Here is a 21,277-nt window from a genome sequence, read left to right on the forward strand (position 1 = left end):
GCATCAGCCCCAAGGCCTTGTCACGGGGCCTGGATGTTTTCTGCTGCAGATATGGGGTCGCAGAGAGTATCAAGGTAAGAGGCAACGTAGTGGGTCTGAGGAAGGGGGCAAGGCCAGCTGGGCACGGGCACAGCTGTGAGGACAGGACTTGGGCATTGAGAGGGCTGGAGCAAGTAGGCATGGGCAAAGAGCTCCTGCTGACAGGACTCTGGGTGCCACTGAGAAGCCCTACGAGCCAAGACCTTGGCAACGAGGGGCCATTCTGGAGTCCAGTGCAGGGATGAGGGCAGCAGGGCTCTGCCAGCCTTGCAGACCAGTGCTGAGTCTGCTGGTGCAGGGTACTGGCAGCTGACCTGTCACATCCTGGTTGTACCTTCCAGGTGCTGCTGGAGGAGGAGCCCATGGACCACCTGGGCACAGCAGTGCATCAGCAAGCCATGCTTGCTATCGCGGCAATGAGGTACCTGCCCCAGCCCCTGGTTTGGCCAGGACCTCTCCACAGTGTGGCCCTGATGACGCCAGGCCTGGCTGGGAGGCGTCCTCCATCCTGGCAGGAGGCTGGCGGTGCTGTCTGCTGGGCCTCTGCTCTCCCCTGCCCCGGGCCTGCCAGTAGGGGAGGGCAGAGGGGTCCCTGCAGCCCAGAGGGCACCTTGGCTTTTCCCCCAGAAGAGGAGCAGATGGTTGAGAAGGCATGAGGCCTACTGTCCTCTGTCCCTAGACCAGTGCCACGGAGGGAGGAGGTGCCTCCCCGCAGGGCTTCCCCATGTGCTCTCCATACCAGCCTAGGGACTCGCTGCAGAGGTCCGCATCCACCTTCCCGGGGCATCAAGGCACTGCTCCCAGCACCGGTGTTCAGCAGACACCTAACTTTGCAGTGCAGTGGGGCCAGTTCTGGAGGGCAAAAAGAGCAGCCTCCTCCACGCCTGCTTCAGAAGCATCTTTTCGCTTCCTCCAAGAGAAGACATGGAGAACCTGGACACATCCCTCTATTTCAAGGTATGTGCTGGGTGACCTACAGGGAGCCCACCAGCCCCTCTAGGCTTGCCCCTGCCTACCCTGTGCTGAGGGATGACTGTAAGATACAAGGCAGGGCAGGATCTCAGCTTTGCTTTCCCACCCTCCTCCCTTCGTCCCCTTCCCCTGGGCTGGGCCACAGGCAGTGTCCATGGGCTGGTCCGTGCACAGCAGCTCTCCTGCCCTGAGGCTTGTCCTTGGGCACTGCAGGTCAGTGGGTGTCCTCCCTTGGCAGCTGGAGTTCAACTCAGTCTGCTGTGGGCCAGCCTCCTGGAGCTGCAGAATATCTTGCAGGTCTGGCATTTGCAAAGAGTGGGCTTCACAGGGACTGTTCCTTACCCCAGAGGGAAGTGGCACCCTTGAGTGGACATTCACCACCTCAGAGCCATCTGCAGGCAGCAGGCTGCAGGGAGAGGGCTCACCTCCCTTGGGCGACCGGAGGTGCCCCACTGTGCTCTGGGGTGAGTCCAGTGTTCCCCGGCTGCAGTCCAAGTCCCTTCCCCCTCCACAGACTTCTCCTGGGTCATGGGAATGCTTTGCCCACTGCACTCCTGGGCCAACTCTGCCCTCAAAGCTTTTCTTGCACCAAAGCAGTGGGAGAAATTTGACGCTTCTTCTTAGGCGCTGCACAGATCATAGCTGGTGCTGCTGTCCCCTTGCCTCCCCCCCACTTGTCCCCTCTGCCTCCCCAGATCTGAATGAGACAGAGACCCACTGGAACCTGTCCATCCTGCACGGGGAGCCCAGCCCTGAAGCTCTCTTCTTCTGCCATCCCAAGAGGTCATATCCCAGCCTCCCCCACGCAGACCCCCAGGAAGGTCCTGCCCTAAAGTCCTGCCTTCCTGAAGAGAGCACACAAGGCAATGTTCTGGAGGAGGGCATGGAAAGGAGCAGGGGCTGTGAAGGGGGTGGGGGTCTGGCTACCTGCCTGGCCACAGGATTGGCCTTGCAGGCTCAGGCCTCTAGGGACAAGAACCCCATTCCAGGCTTTGCTCTAGCTCTGAGGAAGCCTTGATGGACTATCAGTCCAGCCAGGTGCTTAGCAGAGCTCTTTCTGCTGGAGTGGCGGTCAGCTCCTAGGGCCAACCAGTAGCCTTTCTCCTCCCAGCTCCTGTAGCCCTTCACTAACTCGGAGAGAACTGCTGCACGTGAGAGGGCCGTGAGGAGGATTGGGATGCTGAGCAATTTTCTGACCAGCTATTCCTCGCTAGAGGTAAGGAGCCAGGCACCCTCCAGCTACCCCATCACCCTTCCCTGCAGACCAGAGCACCCTGCAGCTCAGGGGTCTCTCCGAGGGAAGCCAGGCACAGGTTAGGGCACTCAGCAAGGCTCTGCCCTGAAGCGAAGGTCCTTGCCCCTCTTTCTATGGGCTTCTACCTCTAGTCCCTTTTCCCTGAGGAGCCAGCTGGGCCTCCAGCCCTGTGCAGGGCAGGACTGCCCAGGAAGTATGATGTGAGCCCAGGTCTGGCAGTGCTCCCTGCCCTGGGCTGCTGCCCAGCTGCTTTGGGAGCCAAGGCCTGCAGGGCCCTCCAAAGCTTTGCCTTTCCTGGGATCCAACCCTGGGCAGTCTTTTGGCTTCAGGGCTTTGGTCCTGATTGCATCCCCTCAGCCCTTCTACCTGTACCACCCCCTTCCCTAGGTCTGGCGCCCCTTTGGAGGAGTCGAAGACAGCCCTGCCTACTATGGGAAGATCCTTGTTCCGATGCTGGGACAGCTGGTGGGACGTCTCATTCTTTGCTGTGGTTGCAAGAACCCAGAGACAAACCGTGGGGCTTGGAGGCTCTTCATTGCCTGTCCCGATTCATCATGCAGCTAAAACATAAGGGAAGCTGTGGTGGGATGTGTCCTTCTGGACACGGATATCCTGGCAAAGCCAGGGAAGGCATCACACTGCCTCATCCACTCTGCTCAGTGAGACAAAGGAGCAGGAAACACTCCTGATGTAGAAGTAGGGAGCAGCTGTGCTGCACCAGCCCCATGCTGCTCAGGATCAGTGCAGTGGGTGCCTAAGCAAGAGGACATGGGTGAGGTGAAACTTGCCCACCTCAGTCGTGAACCAGAGCTTTTGCCCTGTGAGAAACAGCTGCTCTCCTGCTGTAGAGCTTGGTCCTCTCCCGCAGCAGCCTAGTATAGAAAAAAGCAGAATTTTTTAAGTCGGAAGGCACCTCTGGAGGCCTTCTGTCCCACCCCCATATCAAAGTAATGTTAACTACAGGCAGTTGCTCAGGTCCTTGTCCAAACCTGTGTTGAATATCTCCAAGGACGGAGACTCCACAGAATCCCTGGATAACCTCTTTTTCTCCAGCAGAAGTGTCATTGTCTGCGAGGTCCTACTTGCAGGGACTTACCCACCTTCCCAGTGCCCTTTGCAGTACCCTGGGCTTTTGTTGTGTGTTTGCTCTGGTGGAGGGGAGAAGGAGAGGAAGCACCTTACGAACTTCTGCTAGAGCTGTCATATCACTTGGAGCAGTATGTTAGTGCCGGTCCTGGATACTACTGGACTTAAAAATGCTCAGCGGCCCCTGCTCACCCTACGGCTTCTGTCATTCTTCACACCAGAAAGCCCAAACAAACCCATCAGACTTTTGGTATCCTTCAAAGCAATTGCCCCTTCTCTCCCCTGGAATAGATCCTGATCCTCCCTGGGAATCCTGCTCCCCATACACTTCTGGCATGTCCTTTTTCTCTGCCACTCTGGTTTCCCTCTGACTCCATGAGTCTGCTACCTCCAACTCTCCGTCGCCCCTACTGACCACTCTCTTTCCACTCCTGTTCAGGCAGGGAGATGTTGAAGGATAATCCAGAGCATGTAGAGCCCCAAGGAGTGGGAAGCCGACAGTGCTCTCTGCCTTTCATGGACCAGCAACATCAGTGTGACCATGAGGGTGAGGAGCACCTCCCTTGCTGGGACTCTTTGCCAAGGGGTCATCAGGAGACTTGGATGAGCAACGTGATCCATAATGAGTGGGGCTCAGTGGGCCTCGTGGTTATTGCAGAGTGGGCAGAGGCAGTGGTGGAGAGGGAAGCAGCTCTCAGTGGCACTTTGTGTAATGGCTGTACTCTGGTAGCAGCCCCGCTCTCACTGGTGTCTCTTCCACTGTCCCTGAGTGGGGACTAGCCAGAGGCTTCACTCCAAGTGTCACAGCAGCAGCTCCAGCCTTGCTGGCCACCAGCAAGCTGTGATTGCCTGCAGAACCAGTGTACTGTGACCCTGACACCAGCCTCCCTCCCTTGGCCTGATGGCCTTCTGTCCACATGCCCCACGGTGCCACTGCTCAGCACATCACCTACTCCCAGCTCTCCTGGGGCCAGGGTGCCAGCATTGCCCCGCTCCTCTGTCTCATGCAGTGTGGCATTTCTTCCCTCACCTCCTTCCTCCCATAGCTGTTTGTGAAAGACCTGCAGCCTCCTGAGAGGACAGACATTGTTGTCACAGCCATTGAGGGCATGAGGAACTGCAGCACCTGCAGCATGATGGTGGCTACCCACATGCTAAAAATGTTCATGCTGGACACTGTCTCTCTGCTGGAAGATGTAAGCAGCCTGCGGCTGGTGTGCCTGGGGCTTGAGCCCTCTGGGGCATTGCTTTCCCCGCCAGACCCAGGGTTCTTGGGCACCTGACAGCCTTTGAAGGCAGCAAGGAGTGGGGGGAGTGATGGAGAGGGAAGGAGATCTCAGTGGGGACTGGGGTAATGGCTGCTCTCTGGTAGCAGCCCCACTCTCACCCATGTCTCTTCCAGGTGCCACAGATCATAAGGTGCCTCTACAGGAGCCTGAAGTACGTCAGGGAGTTGGCAGCCTGGGTCACCCTAAACAGGACCCTTTGCCAGCTGGCTTCCTCGAACCCTGATGAGGTGATTGTGAGCTTGCTGTACTGCTCCCCACTCTGCAACAGATGTGGCGCCCATCAGCCTTGAGAGCTCATCCCATGGGGAGAAGGGCCCAAAGATGGTGAGAGCCAAGGAGATCTCCAGGACACCTCCGAGGGACAGGGCTGTCTGTCTCTCCCACCATTTCCCAGCCCTGGTGCACCAAGCAGGCCTTCAGGAGCCAGAGCTGACCAAGTGTCCATGCCTTCAGCCCCAGAGCGCAGCTGCCATGCTCCCTGCCTGCCCCACAAGGGACTTCAGCTTGGTCATGTCCTGCCTGCCTGGGCAGAACTCTCTTGGGGCTCCCAGTGAGGAGGGGATTGGCAGGGGCAGGGCTGCCGCAAAGCCGGGAACCTCCAGGGCTTGCCCAGGCTATGGCACTGTGGCCAAGGAGGCACCACTGAGAGAGTGCTCTGGGCCTGCAGCACTGCTGTGACCATGTGGAAGGTGATGATGGCTAAGCCCACGGCTGTGACGGACATGCTGCGGGAGCTGCTGAGCTTGCTGGAGGACCAGCTGCTGCGCAAGCAGTCCAGCCCCGACAGAGACAACACCCACATTCTTCCCCTGCCTGTGAGTTACCAGACGAGGCCTCGCTTGCCCCAGGCTGGCACCTGCCTCTCTGGGTCCCCTCTCCCCTCCCGGTGTGCCCCCAAGCAGGGACCTCTCCTGGGCCGATGGATACAACATGCCCAGTGCCAGACCTCCGACTGCCAGCACACAGGGCTGCTGAATCCTGCTTGTGCCTCTCTGCACGCAAACACCTAGGCTGGCTATGCCCAGGCAATCTCCATCCTACACTGTCCCTGCATCTGCCGACCTTGCTCAGCAAGCTGGAAACCCAGGCTAGGGTTGGGGCAAAGTTAGGGGCTGGAGTAGGGCTCCTGCAAAACCTGGGCAGGCAGCAAGGCCTGGGACAGGGACCCTGGCAGAGCCTGCATGATACATGAGACCTCCCCGATGATGGTCATGCTGACCCAGGAAGGCAGCTGAGCGAAGCCATGCTGGCAGCCTGGGGCTTGACAGGAGGTGGTGGGTCACCCAGTGGCTTGGACTTTGCTGGTAATCAGGAGGTGCGGTGGCTGCTCCCAACTCCCCGCTGACCCATTCAGCTGCCCCAAGTCTTTCATGCCAGGCCCTTGGCTGTGCTGCACAAGGAAAAAGGCACCAGCACCCACCGGGAAGAGCTCCCACTGCTGGCATCTCTCAGCTGTGCCCGGCAGAGATCCAGTCCCAGCACCAAGCAAGCCAGCTCCAAATGGCATCAATTGTGAGAATGCTGTGCCCAGATTCCCACTGAGAGGGACAATGAGCCAGAACGCAGGACCAGGCTAACGCAGCCAGCTGCTCCTGGGCCTAGAGGCAGCAGCCTTGCTCCGTACAGAGGAGGCCCTCCATATATCAGGGCCCACTTGGAGATTTGTTCTCTGCACTGCACCCTCTGTGGCCAAGCCATGGCGTGTGCAGATTCCTGGCCCTGGACACTGAGCCCTGATGGGAAATCAGCAACCACAGCACTTTTGGCAGCCGGGGGGGGGGTGTCTTTCCTTGCATCACAAAAGGAAGTTGTCTTTCACACAGGCAAGGAAAATGCAGAGCCTCCTCCCAGACATCATGGAGTGGCTGTAGGGTGCTCACAGGGACATGTGTGTGGAAAGCCTGATGTTGCTGAGAAGCATCCACAGCTACTTGGAAATGAAGGGGTCCAACCCCATTGCTCTGCAGCTGGCTGAGAAGCTTCTGCCATGTTTTCATGATGTAAGGCTAGCGGGAGAGCCAGGGGCTCTCCTCACATGTCCAAGGGTCTAAATGCATGGCTATGGGTGCTGTGTGTCCCTCTGCACATGTGCCCATTGGCACCTGAATTTGCGCTTCCTGCCACAGGCCCTGCTGCCTGTCAGGAAACCTTCTGTGGCTTCATGAGTAGTCAAAGGCTGAAAAAGGGAACAGTGGAGCCATTGCTGAATGGAGTTGGAGGCCTAGTGAGAGTGGACACACAGAATGCTGAGGAAGACCTCCGTGATTAGCGCAAAAGTTCAAGAAGGAGAACTGTGGATGAGGATCCGGCAGTGCATGAGGATTGACTCAGCTGTGAGAACTCGACATCTCAGGTCCATGGGACTCCGTGGGCTGCATCTGACCATGCTGAGAAAACTGGACAGCATCCTTTCCCAATGGCAGGAGGAAAGCAACGTTTGCACCCTTCTTCAAAAAAGGCCAAAAGCATGATCCAAGGAACAGCAGGCTGGTTGTTTGTTCAGTCCATCTTCACTTCAGTCCCCGGGGAAATCATGGAGTGAATCCTCTTGGAAAACCACTGGGCACATAGAGGAGAATGTGCCTGTGAACCGTCATCATGGATTTCCCAAGGATTAATCATGCCTGGCCAACCTGATTGCCTGCTAGGATAAAACAGCTGGATTTGTGGAGGAGGGGAGAGCAGTGAATGCCACTTAAAGTTTTCTTTAGCAGGACTTTTCACAGTCTCCCACAATAGTCCTGTATGAAAGTCGGGACGTGATAGTCTAGGTGGGTGGATGCCCAGAGGAACGAAACACTGGTTAGGTGACTGTGCTCAGAATAGAGAGGTGGATGGGTTGTACTGTCCCTGGGGGCCATAAAGAAGTGGAGTCTTTCAGGGGTCTGTCCTGGGACCTGCCCTGTGTTACAACATTATCAGTCACCTGGGAGAGGCCTGCACATGACAAGAAATCGGGAGGACTGGTCTATATGCTCAAGGACATGGCAGCTATCCAGAAGGACCTAGAGAGGCCAACAGGATCCTCATGGAATTCAGAAGAGGACTGTCTAAGAAATTCTCAGTACTTTGGGGTTACATCACAGCAGAAGCTTCATTTACTATAGCTAGTTATAGGAGAGAACGCATGGTGGCAATGACGACAATAAGCCTCACCGGTGTGGTCTCTGCATGCCACCAGGAACAAGGCCTTTTATGTACTTTCTCACATATCTGAGAAACATTTTAACCCATCAAAAGTCATAATCAAAAACCTTTCCTTTTATGGAATGCTATAGTTATACATCCCTTGCACCTCAAGGCCAGTTGGATCCAGTTTTGACTGGTGACTCTGCTTACAGCTTGTCTGTGAAGGAAAGTGCTAGAACAGTTAGGAAACATCCACATTAGGCCTCAGCAAAGATGGTCTTCTAAATTGCCAAACAGCAGGTGAACCCCCAAACAGATTACCTCGTCTGTATATTTACACAGACTACCACAGGATGATTCCAGATCCTCCCCTTCAGAAGGAAGACCTCTTGCAGTGGTTCAGGCTGGGGACAGACTGGCCGGGAGCAGCTCTGTGGAGAAGGCCCTGGCCGTCATGGTGCCCAGCAAGGTGGACATGAGCCAGCAGTGTGCCCATGCAGCAAGGGAGGCCAACAGCATCCCAGGCCGTGTGACCAAGCGAGGTGATCACTCCCCATGACTCAGTGCTTGTTAGACACAGTAGAGTGCACACCAGAGCACTCTAGATTACTGTGTCCAGTTTCAGGCCCACAATATAGAAAAGACATTGACAAACTGGAGTGAGTTCAGTAGAGGGTCATGAAGAAGCTCAGGGGGTTACAGCACTTGCCCTGTGAGGAGAGCTGAAGGAAGAGGGCTTGTTCAGCCTGGAGGAAAGATGGCTTTGGGGGCAGTAATTGCAGCTTCCCAGTACCTATGATGTGGTTATAATGGTGATAGAGCCAGGCCCTTCACAGTAGTGCACCATGGGTGGACAAGAGACAACAAGCAGAAGTTGAAAGGAGAGTGGTTCAGATTGGGCAGAGGTAGCATTTGTTTCACCAGGAGGGTAGTTAAGCATTGGAAGAGGTTGCCCAGAGAGGTTGTGCAGTCTCCATCCTTGGAGGTTTTCAAGGCTTTATGGGATAAAGCTCTGAGCGACGTAGTCTGACGTCAACCTGACCCTTCCTGGAGCAGCAGGTGGAACTATGGACATCTGGATGTCCCTTCCAACACAAATTATTATTTGATTTTATGATATATGTTTCTGTGACCATTTCTGACACTCCTGGGTACTAGAGAAAGGCTGAGAGAGTGTGGAGAGGTGACACGGAGCTTCAAGGTGATTCCCAGACTTCCCAAAAGGCAGCTGGAGGCCAGAGACACACTACAAGGGCCAGGGAGAGGGAAAGGTCTCCTGCACATCAGCACTCCTGAAGGGATGAGGAGAGCATGCCTCAAGCTCCAGTGCGCACAGCTGTGTTGGCACTTATACTGAAATGACTGTGATTCTCATTAAAAAACCCCAGTCCTCCCACTGAGGCAAATGTCTCTTGTCCTTAGAAGCCACAGCACAAATGTCTGCATCCATGGGTCCACGTTCCCCTCCCCTTCCAGCCAGAGCAGTGGCTGAAGAGACTGCATCTCGTGACACGCAAGTCCAACACGATTAAGAGGAATCAGACCTCCTGCAGCTTACGTTTGTGCCACAACAGGAGCAAAGGAGGCCCCTGGGCACCTTCCAGGAAGGAGAGATGGGCCTGAACCAGGAGGACATGTCAGTAGCTCTGATCCTTTCAACCCCCAACACGCCAGGCCCCTGTGCCTCGGAGACAGGTTAGGGGGCTCTCCCCCCTCGGGGGACAGAGCCTGGCACCCCAGGGGGACTCACCCCATTGCCCAGGGCAAGTCTCCATGGCTGGGAGGAAATGCCTGTGGCTCAGCCTCTTCCTCCCTGCTGACCATTGCGGGAGGCTGGAGGGACCAAGTCAGGCGATCAGGGCTCTCTAAACCTGAGAGAGTCAGTGAATAGACAGTTGTCTGCAGGGAGGGGAAGGGAATCCCATGTCATGGCATCTCCCCTGGTTCTGCTTCATGAGACTGGAGGAGTCCTAGCACTGCCTTCTTCAGTTCCTTTTCAAAAGAGCATGACCCAGAGTTGAAATGACCCAGAAGTATGAAGAAAGGAAGCCTCGCCAGAGGAATTTACAAAGTTCTCACCAAATCAGAGGTTTCAGTCTCCTTTGAGAGCCAATTATGCATTGCTCACTCTCTGCAATCCCTGGGGAGAGCTGAGCTGTGGCAGGAACCTTCGAAGATTCGTTTCTGCTATAAACCTCAGGACTCTCTGGTACTTCTGGGGTCTCCCTGCAGGAACAGCTGGAAGAAGATGGCAATGGCAGAACAATGCCTGAGCCTTGGTTTGGGGTTTGCAGAGAGTTCAGGGAAGACAAGGATGTGATGGGGAAGTTGCAGAGGGTGGGACCCCGACCTTGATCGCCGTTCTGAGGCACCATCAGCGCAGAGGTCACCCCTGCGTGCCGACGGTTGGAGGTTGGTGCTAGATGTCCTGAGACAAGTCAGGGTGCTATTTATTTTGCTGCTGGGTGTTTGCAAAGGGAAAGTTTGCGAGTGAGACCACAGTTTCAGTCCTGGCCTTTCCTTCTTGTCTCCCCACCCAGCTCCCTCCTTCCCCCAGACTCCCCCCGCACCCGAGTCCCTGGCACTGCAGAGCAGAGATCCTGGAGCAGGACTGGGGATGCTGACTTACAGCTGGGCTGCTGGTGTGTTGGAGCCAACCCCGGGGCATTAACCCACCTCAGCCGGGATGGAGGAACAGTCTGGGCAGGGAGTCTTTCCTACTCTCCTTCCATCTATCATTTTCTCTCCTTCTCTGTGTCTCTTTTGCTCTCGATCTCTGTTTCCCTTCTGCTGCCTCTCTGTCTCCCTGTTTTTCTGTCTCTGTCTCTTGTCTATCTTTCTTCTCTCCGTCATTCAAAGACCCGTAATTTTGGTGTGAGACTCTCAGATTTTTCAGCACTGACTCTCACGCACCCAGGCAGAGGCTTGGGGATGTCAGCCATTCTGTAGCGATGCTGGTGACCTCTCCTAACGCTGTCATTATCACCTGCAGAAGCAATTCATCCCGGTTGAGAAGGTGAGTGTAAAGTCAGTTTGGGGGAGTGTGGCTGTTTGTCCAGGAACTCTCTAGGCAAGCTGGGTGTCTGCCTTTGGTGTCTCTAAGTCACTGTAATAGGTCTAATGGCAGCTGAAGGGAATCATCAGGGAAATGATTTTCTCCTTCCCTGTTTTTGTGAACCCCCCCAGGAAGGGCACTGGGCGGAGGGCTGTGTGTCTCAGGCACAGACTTTCCGTGACCAGGCATTCAGGCATGTCCTGGGCATCGCCATGCCTCTGACCTTGCTCCTGTCCCCCTCACCCCAGCACACTGGGGACCCCCCCGCCAGTGCCCAGCAGTGCTGAGCAGGGAGCCCCATGAGCACAGCTGTCCATGCTGAGGTCCAGCTGCTGGGCTGCGGTGTTCAGGCAGGCAGCCCCTGAACCCTCCGGAACCACCGCTGAGGAGGAAAAGATGTCAAGCCAATGATCTTCCCTGTGCTTTTCCCTTGCTCCCTGCAAAAAGTTTCTTCTTCTCACTTTTCTCCCCAGAGAGGCTCCAATGAGGAGATTCTAGCTATCGACTGAGACAGTCCACTGTGAAGTCCTTTGTGCATCTCTGCTTGAAACCCTTGATCAGAGCTATGTCCGTGTAAAAAGCTGGGCTGCCTAGGAACAATCTTTTCTCCTCCAAACAGAAAAGAGCTACAGAGAGCCAGGACCACTCTGCCTTTTCAGGGCTGATTCTTTTTGTGCAAGGAGAAAAGGTGCCTGGCATGATATGCTTTCACCTGAGGAGTCCTTTTGGGAGTGGGATTTCCTTTTCCCCCCTCTCTGAGATATCTGTTTCAGGCCTTAGAGCGGAAGGATCTCTTTCCTCGACATCTCAGCTGGGTGCTAAGGGGATAACTTTGAACACGGGAAACAAGGCTGTCTCAGCTCGAGCAGGAGGACATTCCCTGTTAATGTCACAGTATAAAGAAGTGACTCAGTGGGGCAGCTCATGCCTGTGGTCAAAAGGGGATGCTCCTCAGATGAGTGGTTTTCCCCTCTGGGAAATCCTGTTTCTCGCCATGGAGCCAATAAAGGGAATGTCAATGGATGTTCATCCATCAGCTGTAGATGTTGTTTTTCTCAGCTTCAGTAAGGCTTTTGACCCTGCCTCCCGTAGCATGCTCATAGACAACCTGATTAAATGTGGCTAGATAAGCAGACCATGAGGTGGACTGAAAACGGGCTGGACTGCTGGGTTCAGAGGGTTGTGATCAGTGGCACAAAGTCCAGCCGGAGGCCACTCACTAGTGGTGTCCCCCAGGGTCAACACTGGGGCCAATACTGTTTAACATCTTCATTATTGACTTGGGTGATGAGACCGAATGTACCCTGAGCAAATTTTCAAACGATACAAACCTGGGAGGAGTGGCTGATACACCAGGTGATTGTGCTGCCATTTAGAGGGACCTTGACAGACTGGAAAAACGGGCAGAGAGGGACCTCGTGAAGTTCAATAAATGGAAGTGTGAAGTCCTGCACCTGAGGAGAAATAAATCCATGCACAAGCACACTCTGGGGGCTGACCAGCTGGAGAGCAGCTTTGCAGAGAAGGACCTGGGTGTCCTGGTGGACAAGTTGAACATGAACCAGCCATGCAGCCTTGTGGCAAAGGTGGTCAACAGTATCCTGGGCTGCTTTAGGGAGAGCATTGCCAGCAGGTCAGGGGAGGGGATCCTTCCCCTCTGCTCAGCTCTGGTGAGGTCTCATCTGGAGTACTGTGTCCAGTTCTGACTCCCAAGTACAAGACATGGACTTTCTGGAGCAAGTCCAGCAAAGGGCCACAAAGATGATTGCGGTTACTGGAGTATCTCTAATACGAGGAGAGGCTGGGAGAGCTGGGACTGTTCAGCCTGGTGAAGAGAAGACTTAGGGGGGAGTTTATCAATGTGTATAAATATCTGAAGAGAGGGTGTAAAGAGGACAGGGCCAGATTCTGCTCACTGGTGCTCAGTGCCAGGATGAGAGGCAATGGACACGAACAGAAACACAGGAAATTCCATCTGAACATAAGAAAACTTCTTCACTGTGAGGGTGGTTGAACACTGGAACAGGTGGCCTAGAGAAGCGGTGGAATCTCCATCCTTGAAGATACTCAGTACCTGACAGGACATGGTCCTGGGCAACCTGCTGTAGCTGACTGCTTGAGCAGGGGGGTTAGACCAGATGGTCTGCATAGGTCCCTTCCAACCTCAACTATTCTTTAGGTTTTTTTTGTTTTGTTTGTTTTGTTTTTTTTGCTGAGTGCAGAATCGCGTGACTATTCTGGCAAAAACTTTCTTCCCATGTTTTAATACAGAAAGAAATATTCTTTTTTTACAGGCCTCCTTCTTGAAAGCAGGAAAAAGAAAGACAGATGTATGATGCTGATGGAGAAATGGGAATGGGACAATGGGACAACACCGATGGAGTTCCTCCTGCTGGGAATGGGGAATATCCCAGCACTCCAGAGACTACTCTTCCTCCTCTCGCTCATGATCTACTTGATGTGTGTGGTTGGGAATATCCTCATCGTTGTGCTGGTGGTTGCAGACCGGCATCTTCATACCCCCATGTACTTCTTCCTGGGCAATCTGTCCTCCTTGGAGATCTGCTACAGCTCCACCATCCTGCCTCGACTGCTGGCCAGCCTCCTGACCGAGAACAAGACCATCTCCGTTCAGGGCTGTATTGCTCAGTTCTATTTCTTTGGCGGTTTTGCAGCTGCAGAGTGTTACCTGCTGGCCATGATGTCCTACGATCGGTACTTGGCCATATGCCAGCCCTTGCTCTATGCCAGCCTCATGACCTGGAAGGTCTGTTTCCAGATGGCGGCTGGGTCTTGGCTAATGGGATTCCTTATCCCTACAGCAGTGACTCCTTTCTTGGCCCAGCTGAAGTTTTATGGCCCCGAGGCAATAGACCACTTCTTCTGTGATCTTACCCCATTGCTGGAGCTTGCCTGCAGTGACACCAGGAAGGTCAGGCTCGTTGCTTTCATATTCGGCTTCTTGGATGTGGTCCTCCCTTTTCTGTTCACGCTGGCCTCCTACATGTGCATCATAGCTGCCATCCTGAGGATCCCATCCAGCGTGGGCAGGCAGAAGGCCTTCTCCACCTGCTCCTCTCACCTCACCGTTGTCACTGTTTTCTATGGCACCCTCATCATTGTCTACATGCTGCCCAGAACCCCCCGGCTAAGGCAACTCAACAAAGTGTTCTCCTTTTTCTACACCGTCCTCACGCCCCTGGTCAATCCCCTCATCTACAGCCTGCGGAACAGGGAGGTCAGGGAGGCCCTCAGAAAAGCGCTCAGGAAAGCTCTGGCTTTCACCCGGAGCTCATAGCAGTTGTGCACTGTTGTGTAAATAAAGACAATAAAGTAGTGTTGCTACCGGTGGGAAATTTTGCAACCTTGTCATCTTTTTTCTCTAGTGAGGGCAAATTCGTGGCTTAGGGGTCAGGTTCCCCACAGATCTGAACTCCTTTTTCTGTCTGCAGTAGGGGGCCTTGGGAGTCACATCTCGGTTGATGGTGTTTTCCGCCGGGGCACATTACTGACTCCTCTTCAGCTTCCTCACGAAGAGCCCCAGGTCCTCTTCTGCAAAGCTGCTCTCTCACCAGTCAGCACCTAGGCTGTCTTTTGCATGGGGCTGTTGGGGTTGTTCCAGCCCAGGTCCAGGACTCTGCCCTTTCCTTGGCTGAATTTCAGGAGGCTCCTGAAAGCCCAAATCTGCAGTGTGTTTAGGTCCCCTTGAGTAGCAACCCAGCTCTCCAGAGTATCGGGCAGTGGATAACAGAGACCAGAGCTCTGGGGTCTGGGTTTGTGACATTTGAGAGCATCTGCTACATTAAGGTTATCTGAGCATGGGTCTTTTCGGGGCAAAAGGGATAAAAAGCAAAGAGGGAAGCACTTAACAAAACACACAGTGACACAAACTTGATAGACAAGGGATAACGGAAACGATGGCAAGCTCAAAAGTCTCTGGTCACTCATTGGTGGTCCATGAAGAAACTACAGGCGCAGCTTTGGAGAGGTCCTCCCTGGACTTTGTACCTGATAAGAAGGGGGAAAGAAGACATGAAGATTTTGGCTATTCAAGGGGCACTTGTGGGACTATACAAGTTTCTAAGGAATGTTTAGGGAAGGGGATCAGGGAAGAGCAAGGATCTAAGACATCTTTTTTTTGAACTGACTTGCCGAGCACTGTCAGAAAAGGGAGCCAGGCTGATTAACTGGGCTTATTTCAGTGTCTCCCTTGGAAGGAGATGGATCATCCTCCAGACTCTCCCTTTGTCTCTCTGAGCAGGGCAACGTGAGCCTAGACCATGATCTGAGATGTTCGATGTCTGGCTTGATGTAACACTACTTCCACTCTCTGGAAGATCACTATACTGTAATTGCAGCATGCTGGAGAGTATCCAAAACACCCTCCAAATCAATGGATGTATCTAAAGAGTCCCTAGGCATCCTTCAGATGATGTACAAGAAAATCCTCCAGGATGTGTTTAATCTCAGCGTGCAATTGTTGCTTGATATGTTTGTTGCGGTTAAAACTTTGAAATAGTGTTGTTGTCTGGCTGGCTTGCATTTCCGTCACTTTAATTCCTTTCAGACCTTGGATCTTGAATGCGTGACACATCCTTCTGGGGATAACACAGGCCTGGAATGGAAAGGACTTAGTGGGTCATCAAGATAGATGCGCAGATGCTATGGCCCATATCAGGTATGGTCAGCGCAAGGAAATGCACTGTGGGGTTGATGTCCTCAGGACTTGGTCATGGTCAGATGGGATGCGCTTGGCCTGCTCTTTTTCACACATATCCCACACAGCATTTTAATCTGGCCTAAACCCCCACACTTCTGTAAGAAAGACAGATGAAGGATTGGCATTTCTAGGACATAAATCACCCTGTTTTCAGTGAAATAATGGAACAGTTCAGGGGAGAAACATTCATTCAGAACCCGATCCAACATCCGTTCAGAAATGGATCCAAGAAGTCCATGTGTGAGACTAGCCCAGATTGGTCAACGGGAGAGCCTCTCAGGATGGCCTTGCAGACTGAGGATGGCAGTTCCTGCCTAGAGGGGAAGGAGGCTTATTATGAGATGCTGGGAAGACCATTTTGGGATTGTGCAAGGCTTTCCATGGGATGTTTAGGGAAGGACCAAAGACGGGAAAAGGGAGGGATGAAGGTGTTTTGAGGGGCTACAAGCATGAGAACACCGAGGGAAAAAGAGGGTGAAAGGAACTGATCACATGGAAACAGACTGCTTTCTGAGCTTTTGCACCAGAGAGACCCATTTGTGTGTGTGTTTGTGTGCACGTGAGGCAGCTGGGGAGACAGGGGGATCCAGGGCCCAGCTCCTGGATAGACTGAGCATCTACGACCAGCTACAGGAGAGATCCATACGGTCTACATGTATGTATGGGTATATATTCTCCATTTACCACCTTTCCTCCTGATCAGCCAGAGATGGGAACAGGATGAGGCTGCTGGTGCTCTTTGTGCTCACATGAGTGTTGAGTGTTTCTGTCTTTGCTCTTCTGTGGCTGGCGGTGTATGAGTGTACATGCGCGCTGTGTGCATGTGCGCGTGGGTGCCTACTGAGCACAGGGTACTGGGGCAGCCTCACCTCCGCCGGGCTACTGGATCCAGCAACTTCTAGCACCCTGAAACCCTCATCACTCGATTACTGGACCTCTCTTGCAAGACCAAACGTTCACAAATTTCCTAGGCACTCAAAATCGAATAGTATTCGTGTCTTCAAAACTGTCTTCAGGAGGCTTAGGCGGTGGTAACACATTCATCCACAGAGGTTTATGTTTCAGCCTGGGAGTCAGTTTACCAATCTTGGGGAGGCTACGACAGAAGGGCTGGATGGCACGATTTACATACGGGCATTCAAAGCACTCTGTGGCATCTGAGGCAGCAAACAGGGCTGGAAGGACTGATAAATGTCACCTTCCGGAGGTACTGCTTCCGGAGGACCGCACAGATTCCCACCTTTAGCACCAAAAATGAAAGCAGGCACTTACCTTTTAGCAAATGAGTCCTGTCTTAAGTGTCTCCATATGTCCATTAGTAAAGAGTTGAGTCAGTTGCCAAGGACGCTGCCAGCAGCAATAGACACCCATGAGTGGGCCACTCCATTGAGATCCTGAGAGCAGCAGGGCTTGTGTCATGTCTTGCAGCCCCTGGTTGCTACAGGGGGTCCAGAGTGCACCGGGACTTGTGGGCATGTAACTAAAACCTGCCAGTAGCGTACGACAGGGCTCTTACCCCACTGCTGCTTCAACCCAACCCCTGAGAGAGGAGCAAGGCCAAAATGGATTTTTCTGCATCCCTCCACCCAGAACAAAGACACTGTGCAGCCATGAGACAGAGATGTACTGTCTGCAAATGAAGAAACACGAAGGATTCTAGCCCTGGGGCCCTTCTTTCAGGCAGTGTTTTTTAGGCTTGGTGATGATTCTTACTTCTAGTGGGCTCCCTGCGTTTTAGCAGATGACTCCAGCAAAATGCAGTACTTTCTAGAACAGGGAGAAAATCCCAGAACATCTCACCTTCCTTTGGCTCTGTTTGCCTATGATGAAAGCACCTGGGTGACATGTGGTTCCTGCCTGTCCTGCATACACATCTGCCTTTGATGTGCCTCTGACGTGCCCCTTCCCAGAGCTGCTCTTGCAGATGGCTTCTTGGACAGAACAAGGCACTTTAAAGGCCTTCTCCAGCTGCTCCTCTACCACAGCATCGTCACTGTTTTCTACAGCACCCTCGTCATTGTCTATATGCCCAGAACCCCATAATTATGCCTTATGGCCCCGAGCAGCCCCACACCCTGTGTCCATGGGCCCAGGAGCCCCATCTCAGCTCAGCCCTGGGATTAAGTCCCTCTCTGAGCCATGTTGACCTAGCGCTGCTCTCCAGCACAGCCCCAGTCATGTCTGTGCTTGGCTATGGACCCCGCTGATCTGGACCCAGACTCGCGCTGACTTCCTGGCTTGATCTCAGACCTGTCTCATCACTATGGACCTGCCGGATGATCACTGGGCTCTATCTCACCCTGGTTACCATCACTGGATCTGATCCTGACCCTGACCTTTGGATTGATGTCCCGACTTGACCTCACACCTGCCTCATCACCAAAAGTGTGGCTGGAGATCTGGACTCTCAGGTGACCCCCGCTTCAACCCCCGGCTTCCCTGCTAAACTCACTTGGTGACCATGGGATGGGGCCCTGCCTGGGGAGGCACCTGCCCTCCTGACCGTGTTACCATGCTCAGCTCCCACTTCCCTGTCCCTTAGGGAGCAGCTGGCCCTCGCTGTGCTCCCTGGCACAGTACTTGCAGACCTGAAGGAGTAAGTTACTTTTGGTTCTATTTTAAAGAGGCACGAAGGACCTGGAAAGGCATGTGCTGTGTGCCAAATGTGCCTCTAGGCATGTGGGATACTGAATTTGTTGAAAGGGAAGAGGGAGAGGAAAATCAGGTCCTAGTACAGAAGGGAAAGCAGAAAACATTGCTGCCTTGATTGTTTCTTTTATAAAGTCACTGAAATGGTGGTCCTGTCTTTGGGGGCTTGTCGCAGAGGAGTGATGCTCTTCACTCGTGAGGGGGAAGCAGCACTATGTTTATTGCGGTAAGATAGCGACTTAACAAAGTTCAATCATAAATAAGAATGATTTCACGAGGTTCGATTGGCAAGGTTCACTCAGTTATTTACTGCATGAAGGACATGGCCAGATGCACATGCAATGGAGACCCTCCCATTCAGTCATGAGGTTCAGAAAGGACTCCCTTGCTTTCTAAACTCCCTCAGAGAGGAGCCTAGGTGCGGCTGGATCCAATCTTAGTCCCAGATTGGTCAACGGTTTATGTCTAAAAGTGTGTGTGCAAAGGGGACCCTCCTGTTGAGTCACAAGGCTCAGACCGGAAACTCTTCCTTTCCAGACTCCTCCTCGGATGAGCCTGGGTGCAGCTGGATCCTCATAGACAAGCTCAGGAAGTGTGGGCTAGATGAGTGGACAGTGAGGTGGATTGAGAACTGGCTGAATGGCAGAGCTCAGAGAGTTGTGATCAGTGGCACAGAGTCTAGTTGGAGGCCTGGAGCTAGCGGTGTCCCCCAGGGGTCAGGACTGGGTCTAGTCTTGTTCAACTTCTTCATCAATGACCTGCATGAAGGGACAGAGTGCACCCTCAGCAAGTTTGCTGATGATACAAACTTGGGAGGAGTGGCGGATACACCAGAGGGCTGTGCTGCCATTCAGAGAGACTTGGACAGGCTGGAGAGGTGGGTGGAGAGGAACCTCATGAAGTTCAACAAAGGCAAGTGCAGGGTCCTGCACCTGGGGAGGAATAACCCCATGCCCCAGTACAGGCTGCGGGTGACCTACTGGAAAGCAGCTCTGCGGAGAAGGACCTGGGAGTGCTGGTGGACACCAAGTTAAGTATGAGGCAGCAATGTGCCCTTGTGGCCAAGAAGGCCAATGGTATCCTGGGGTGCATGAGGAAGAGTGTTGCCAGCAGGTCGAGGGAAGAGATTCTCCCTCTCTCCTCAGCCCTGCTGAGGCCACACCTGCAGTACTGTGTCCAGTTCTGGGCTCCCCAGTACAAGAGGGATGTGGCACTACTGGAAAGAGTCCAGTGAAGGGCTACAAAGATGATGAGGGGACTGGAACATCTCCCCTATGAAGAAAGGCTGAGAGAGCTGGGCCTGTTTAGCCTGGAGAAGAGAAGGCTGAGAGGAGATCTTATCAATGTGTACAAATATCTGAAGGGAGGGTGTCGAAAGGATGGGACCAGACTCTTTTCAGTGGTGCCCAGCGACAGGACGCGAGGCAACAGGCACAAACTGAAACACAGACAATTCCATCTGAACATGAGGAAAAACTTCTTGACTGTGAGGGTGACAGAGCACTGGAAGAGGTTGCCCAGAGAGGTGGTGGAGTCTCCTTCTCTGGAGATATTCAAAACCCACCTGGACATGATCCTGTGCAAGGTGCTCTAGGTGACCCTGCTTGAGCAGGGGGGTTGGACTAGATGATCTCCAGAGTTCCCTTCCAGCCTCAACCATTCTGTGATTCTGTGATTCAAACCTCCAGGAACAACACTACCCATTCACCACTACCCTCTGAGACCCATCATGCAACAAGTTCTCTAGCCATTTGGTTGTCTCACCATTCAGACCATGAAGGCCTAGTTTGTGTGCAAGTATACTGCAGGAGAAAGTGTCAAAAGCCTTCCGAAAGTCGAGGCGACTGACATTCACTGTTCTCTGTTTGTCCACAAATAGAATTCTTTTAACACAGAAAGTCGTCACGTGGGTGAGGCATGATTTCCCCTCAGTAAATCTATGCTGACTCTTCCCAGACACCTCATTCTCCTTCATTTACCCAGAAATGTGATCTGAATGGGCTTGCTCCATGACACTCTCCTCATCAAGGGAGGTTGTCCTGTGGCCTTTTTGGAAGAGGGATGTAACATTTGCCCTTCTCCAGGCATTGGGACCTCCCCGAGTCTCCACAGCTTTCAAAGATGCCAGAGAGTGGCCTTGCTAAACAGCAACCAGCTCTCTCAGCATCCTCAGCTGCAGCCCATCCAATCCCTTAGAGTTACAAATAATTCTTGACTCAAGCCTCAGGCACCGCTGGTTGTTTTTCTCCTCAGGCATCCTGACTCTAGGCACAGTGGCTTGGGAAACCTTGCTGGTGGGGGCTGAAGCCAAGGGATTGAGCTGCCCAGACCTATCTACCTCTGCTGTTACCAGATTCCCCGCCCCACTCAGCCATGGGCCCACATCTTCCTTGTTTATGCTTTTCCTGTTACTGAAGCAACAGCAGATCATCTCTGTGCCCTAGAAATCCTTGCAAGCATCAGTCCTAAGGAAGCTTTGGCTTTCCTGACTGCTTCCCTGCTTCACTGGACAGCATTTTTGAATTCCTCCTTTGCAGCCTCTCCCTGCTTTCTGTTCCCGTGTGCTGCCTTTTTGTACTGTTGTTCAGTTGCGAGTTGCCTGTTCAGCCACCCTGTCTCCTGAGATGTCCACTTGTTCTCCTGGGTATCAGTATGGGCCATTCTTGAGCTTGGAGGACGCTGTCCTTAAAGACGTGCCAACTGTCTTGAGCTCCTCTGCCCTTCAGAGCTGCCTGCCATGGGATTCCCTCTACCAGTGGGCCCAAGTCTGCTTCTCTGACGTCCAGAGTCTGGACTCTGCTCCTCTTCCTCCTCTTCCTCCTCACACCCCTCGGGATCTGGAACTCCACCATCTCATGGCCACTGCAGGCAAGGCTGACCCTGATTACCACAGCCCTCATGAGTTCTTCCTTGTTGGCAGGTTCCAGGACCAGGAAAGTGTCACCCTTGTTGACCTAGCAGGCTTAGCGGTGCTAAGAAGTTGTCCTCCACACCCTCCAGAATCCTCCTGGACTCTGCAGCCTGCTGCATTGCCCTCCCACGGAATGTCAGGGAGATTAAAGTCCCCCCCATAAGAACTGGTG

The 21,277-nt window shown here is 53.5% G+C and overlaps 1 protein-coding gene across 1 annotated transcript; it reads left to right on the forward strand.

Annotated features, from left to right (window-relative positions):
• Positions 1-5,321: 5,321 nt before the first annotated feature.
• LOC136994116 (olfactory receptor 5AP2-like) lies at positions 5,322-14,123 on the forward strand. Its single transcript, XM_067310366.1, has 3 exons — positions 5,322-5,456; positions 12,202-12,421; positions 13,120-14,123. Exons 1-3 carry the CDS (start codon positions 5,322-5,324, stop codon positions 14,121-14,123), a joined length of 1,359 nt encoding a protein of 452 aa, XP_067166467.1.
• Positions 14,124-21,277: the final 7,154 nt, after the last annotated feature.

This window comes from Apteryx mantelli, chromosome 24, assembly GCF_036417845.1.
Source record: "Apteryx mantelli isolate bAptMan1 chromosome 24, bAptMan1.hap1, whole genome shotgun sequence".
Classification (NCBI taxonomy): Eukaryota; Metazoa; Chordata; class Aves; order Apterygiformes; family Apterygidae; genus Apteryx; species Apteryx mantelli.

Excerpts from the sequence above, each read along its gene's own strand:
- LOC136994116 (XM_067310366.1), top strand. The coding sequence starts at position 5,322 with ATGTGGAAGGTGATGATGGCTAAGCCCACGGCTGTGACGGACATGCTG. Across the intron at positions 5,457-12,201 it reads CCCACATTCTTCCCCTGCCT|AGGGACCTTGACAGACTGGA; the intron begins GTGAGTTACCAG and ends GCTGCCATTTAG. Across the intron at positions 12,422-13,119 it reads TGTGGCAAAGGTGGTCAACA|GCCTCCTTCTTGAAAGCAGG; the intron begins GTATCCTGGGCT and ends CTTTTTTTACAG.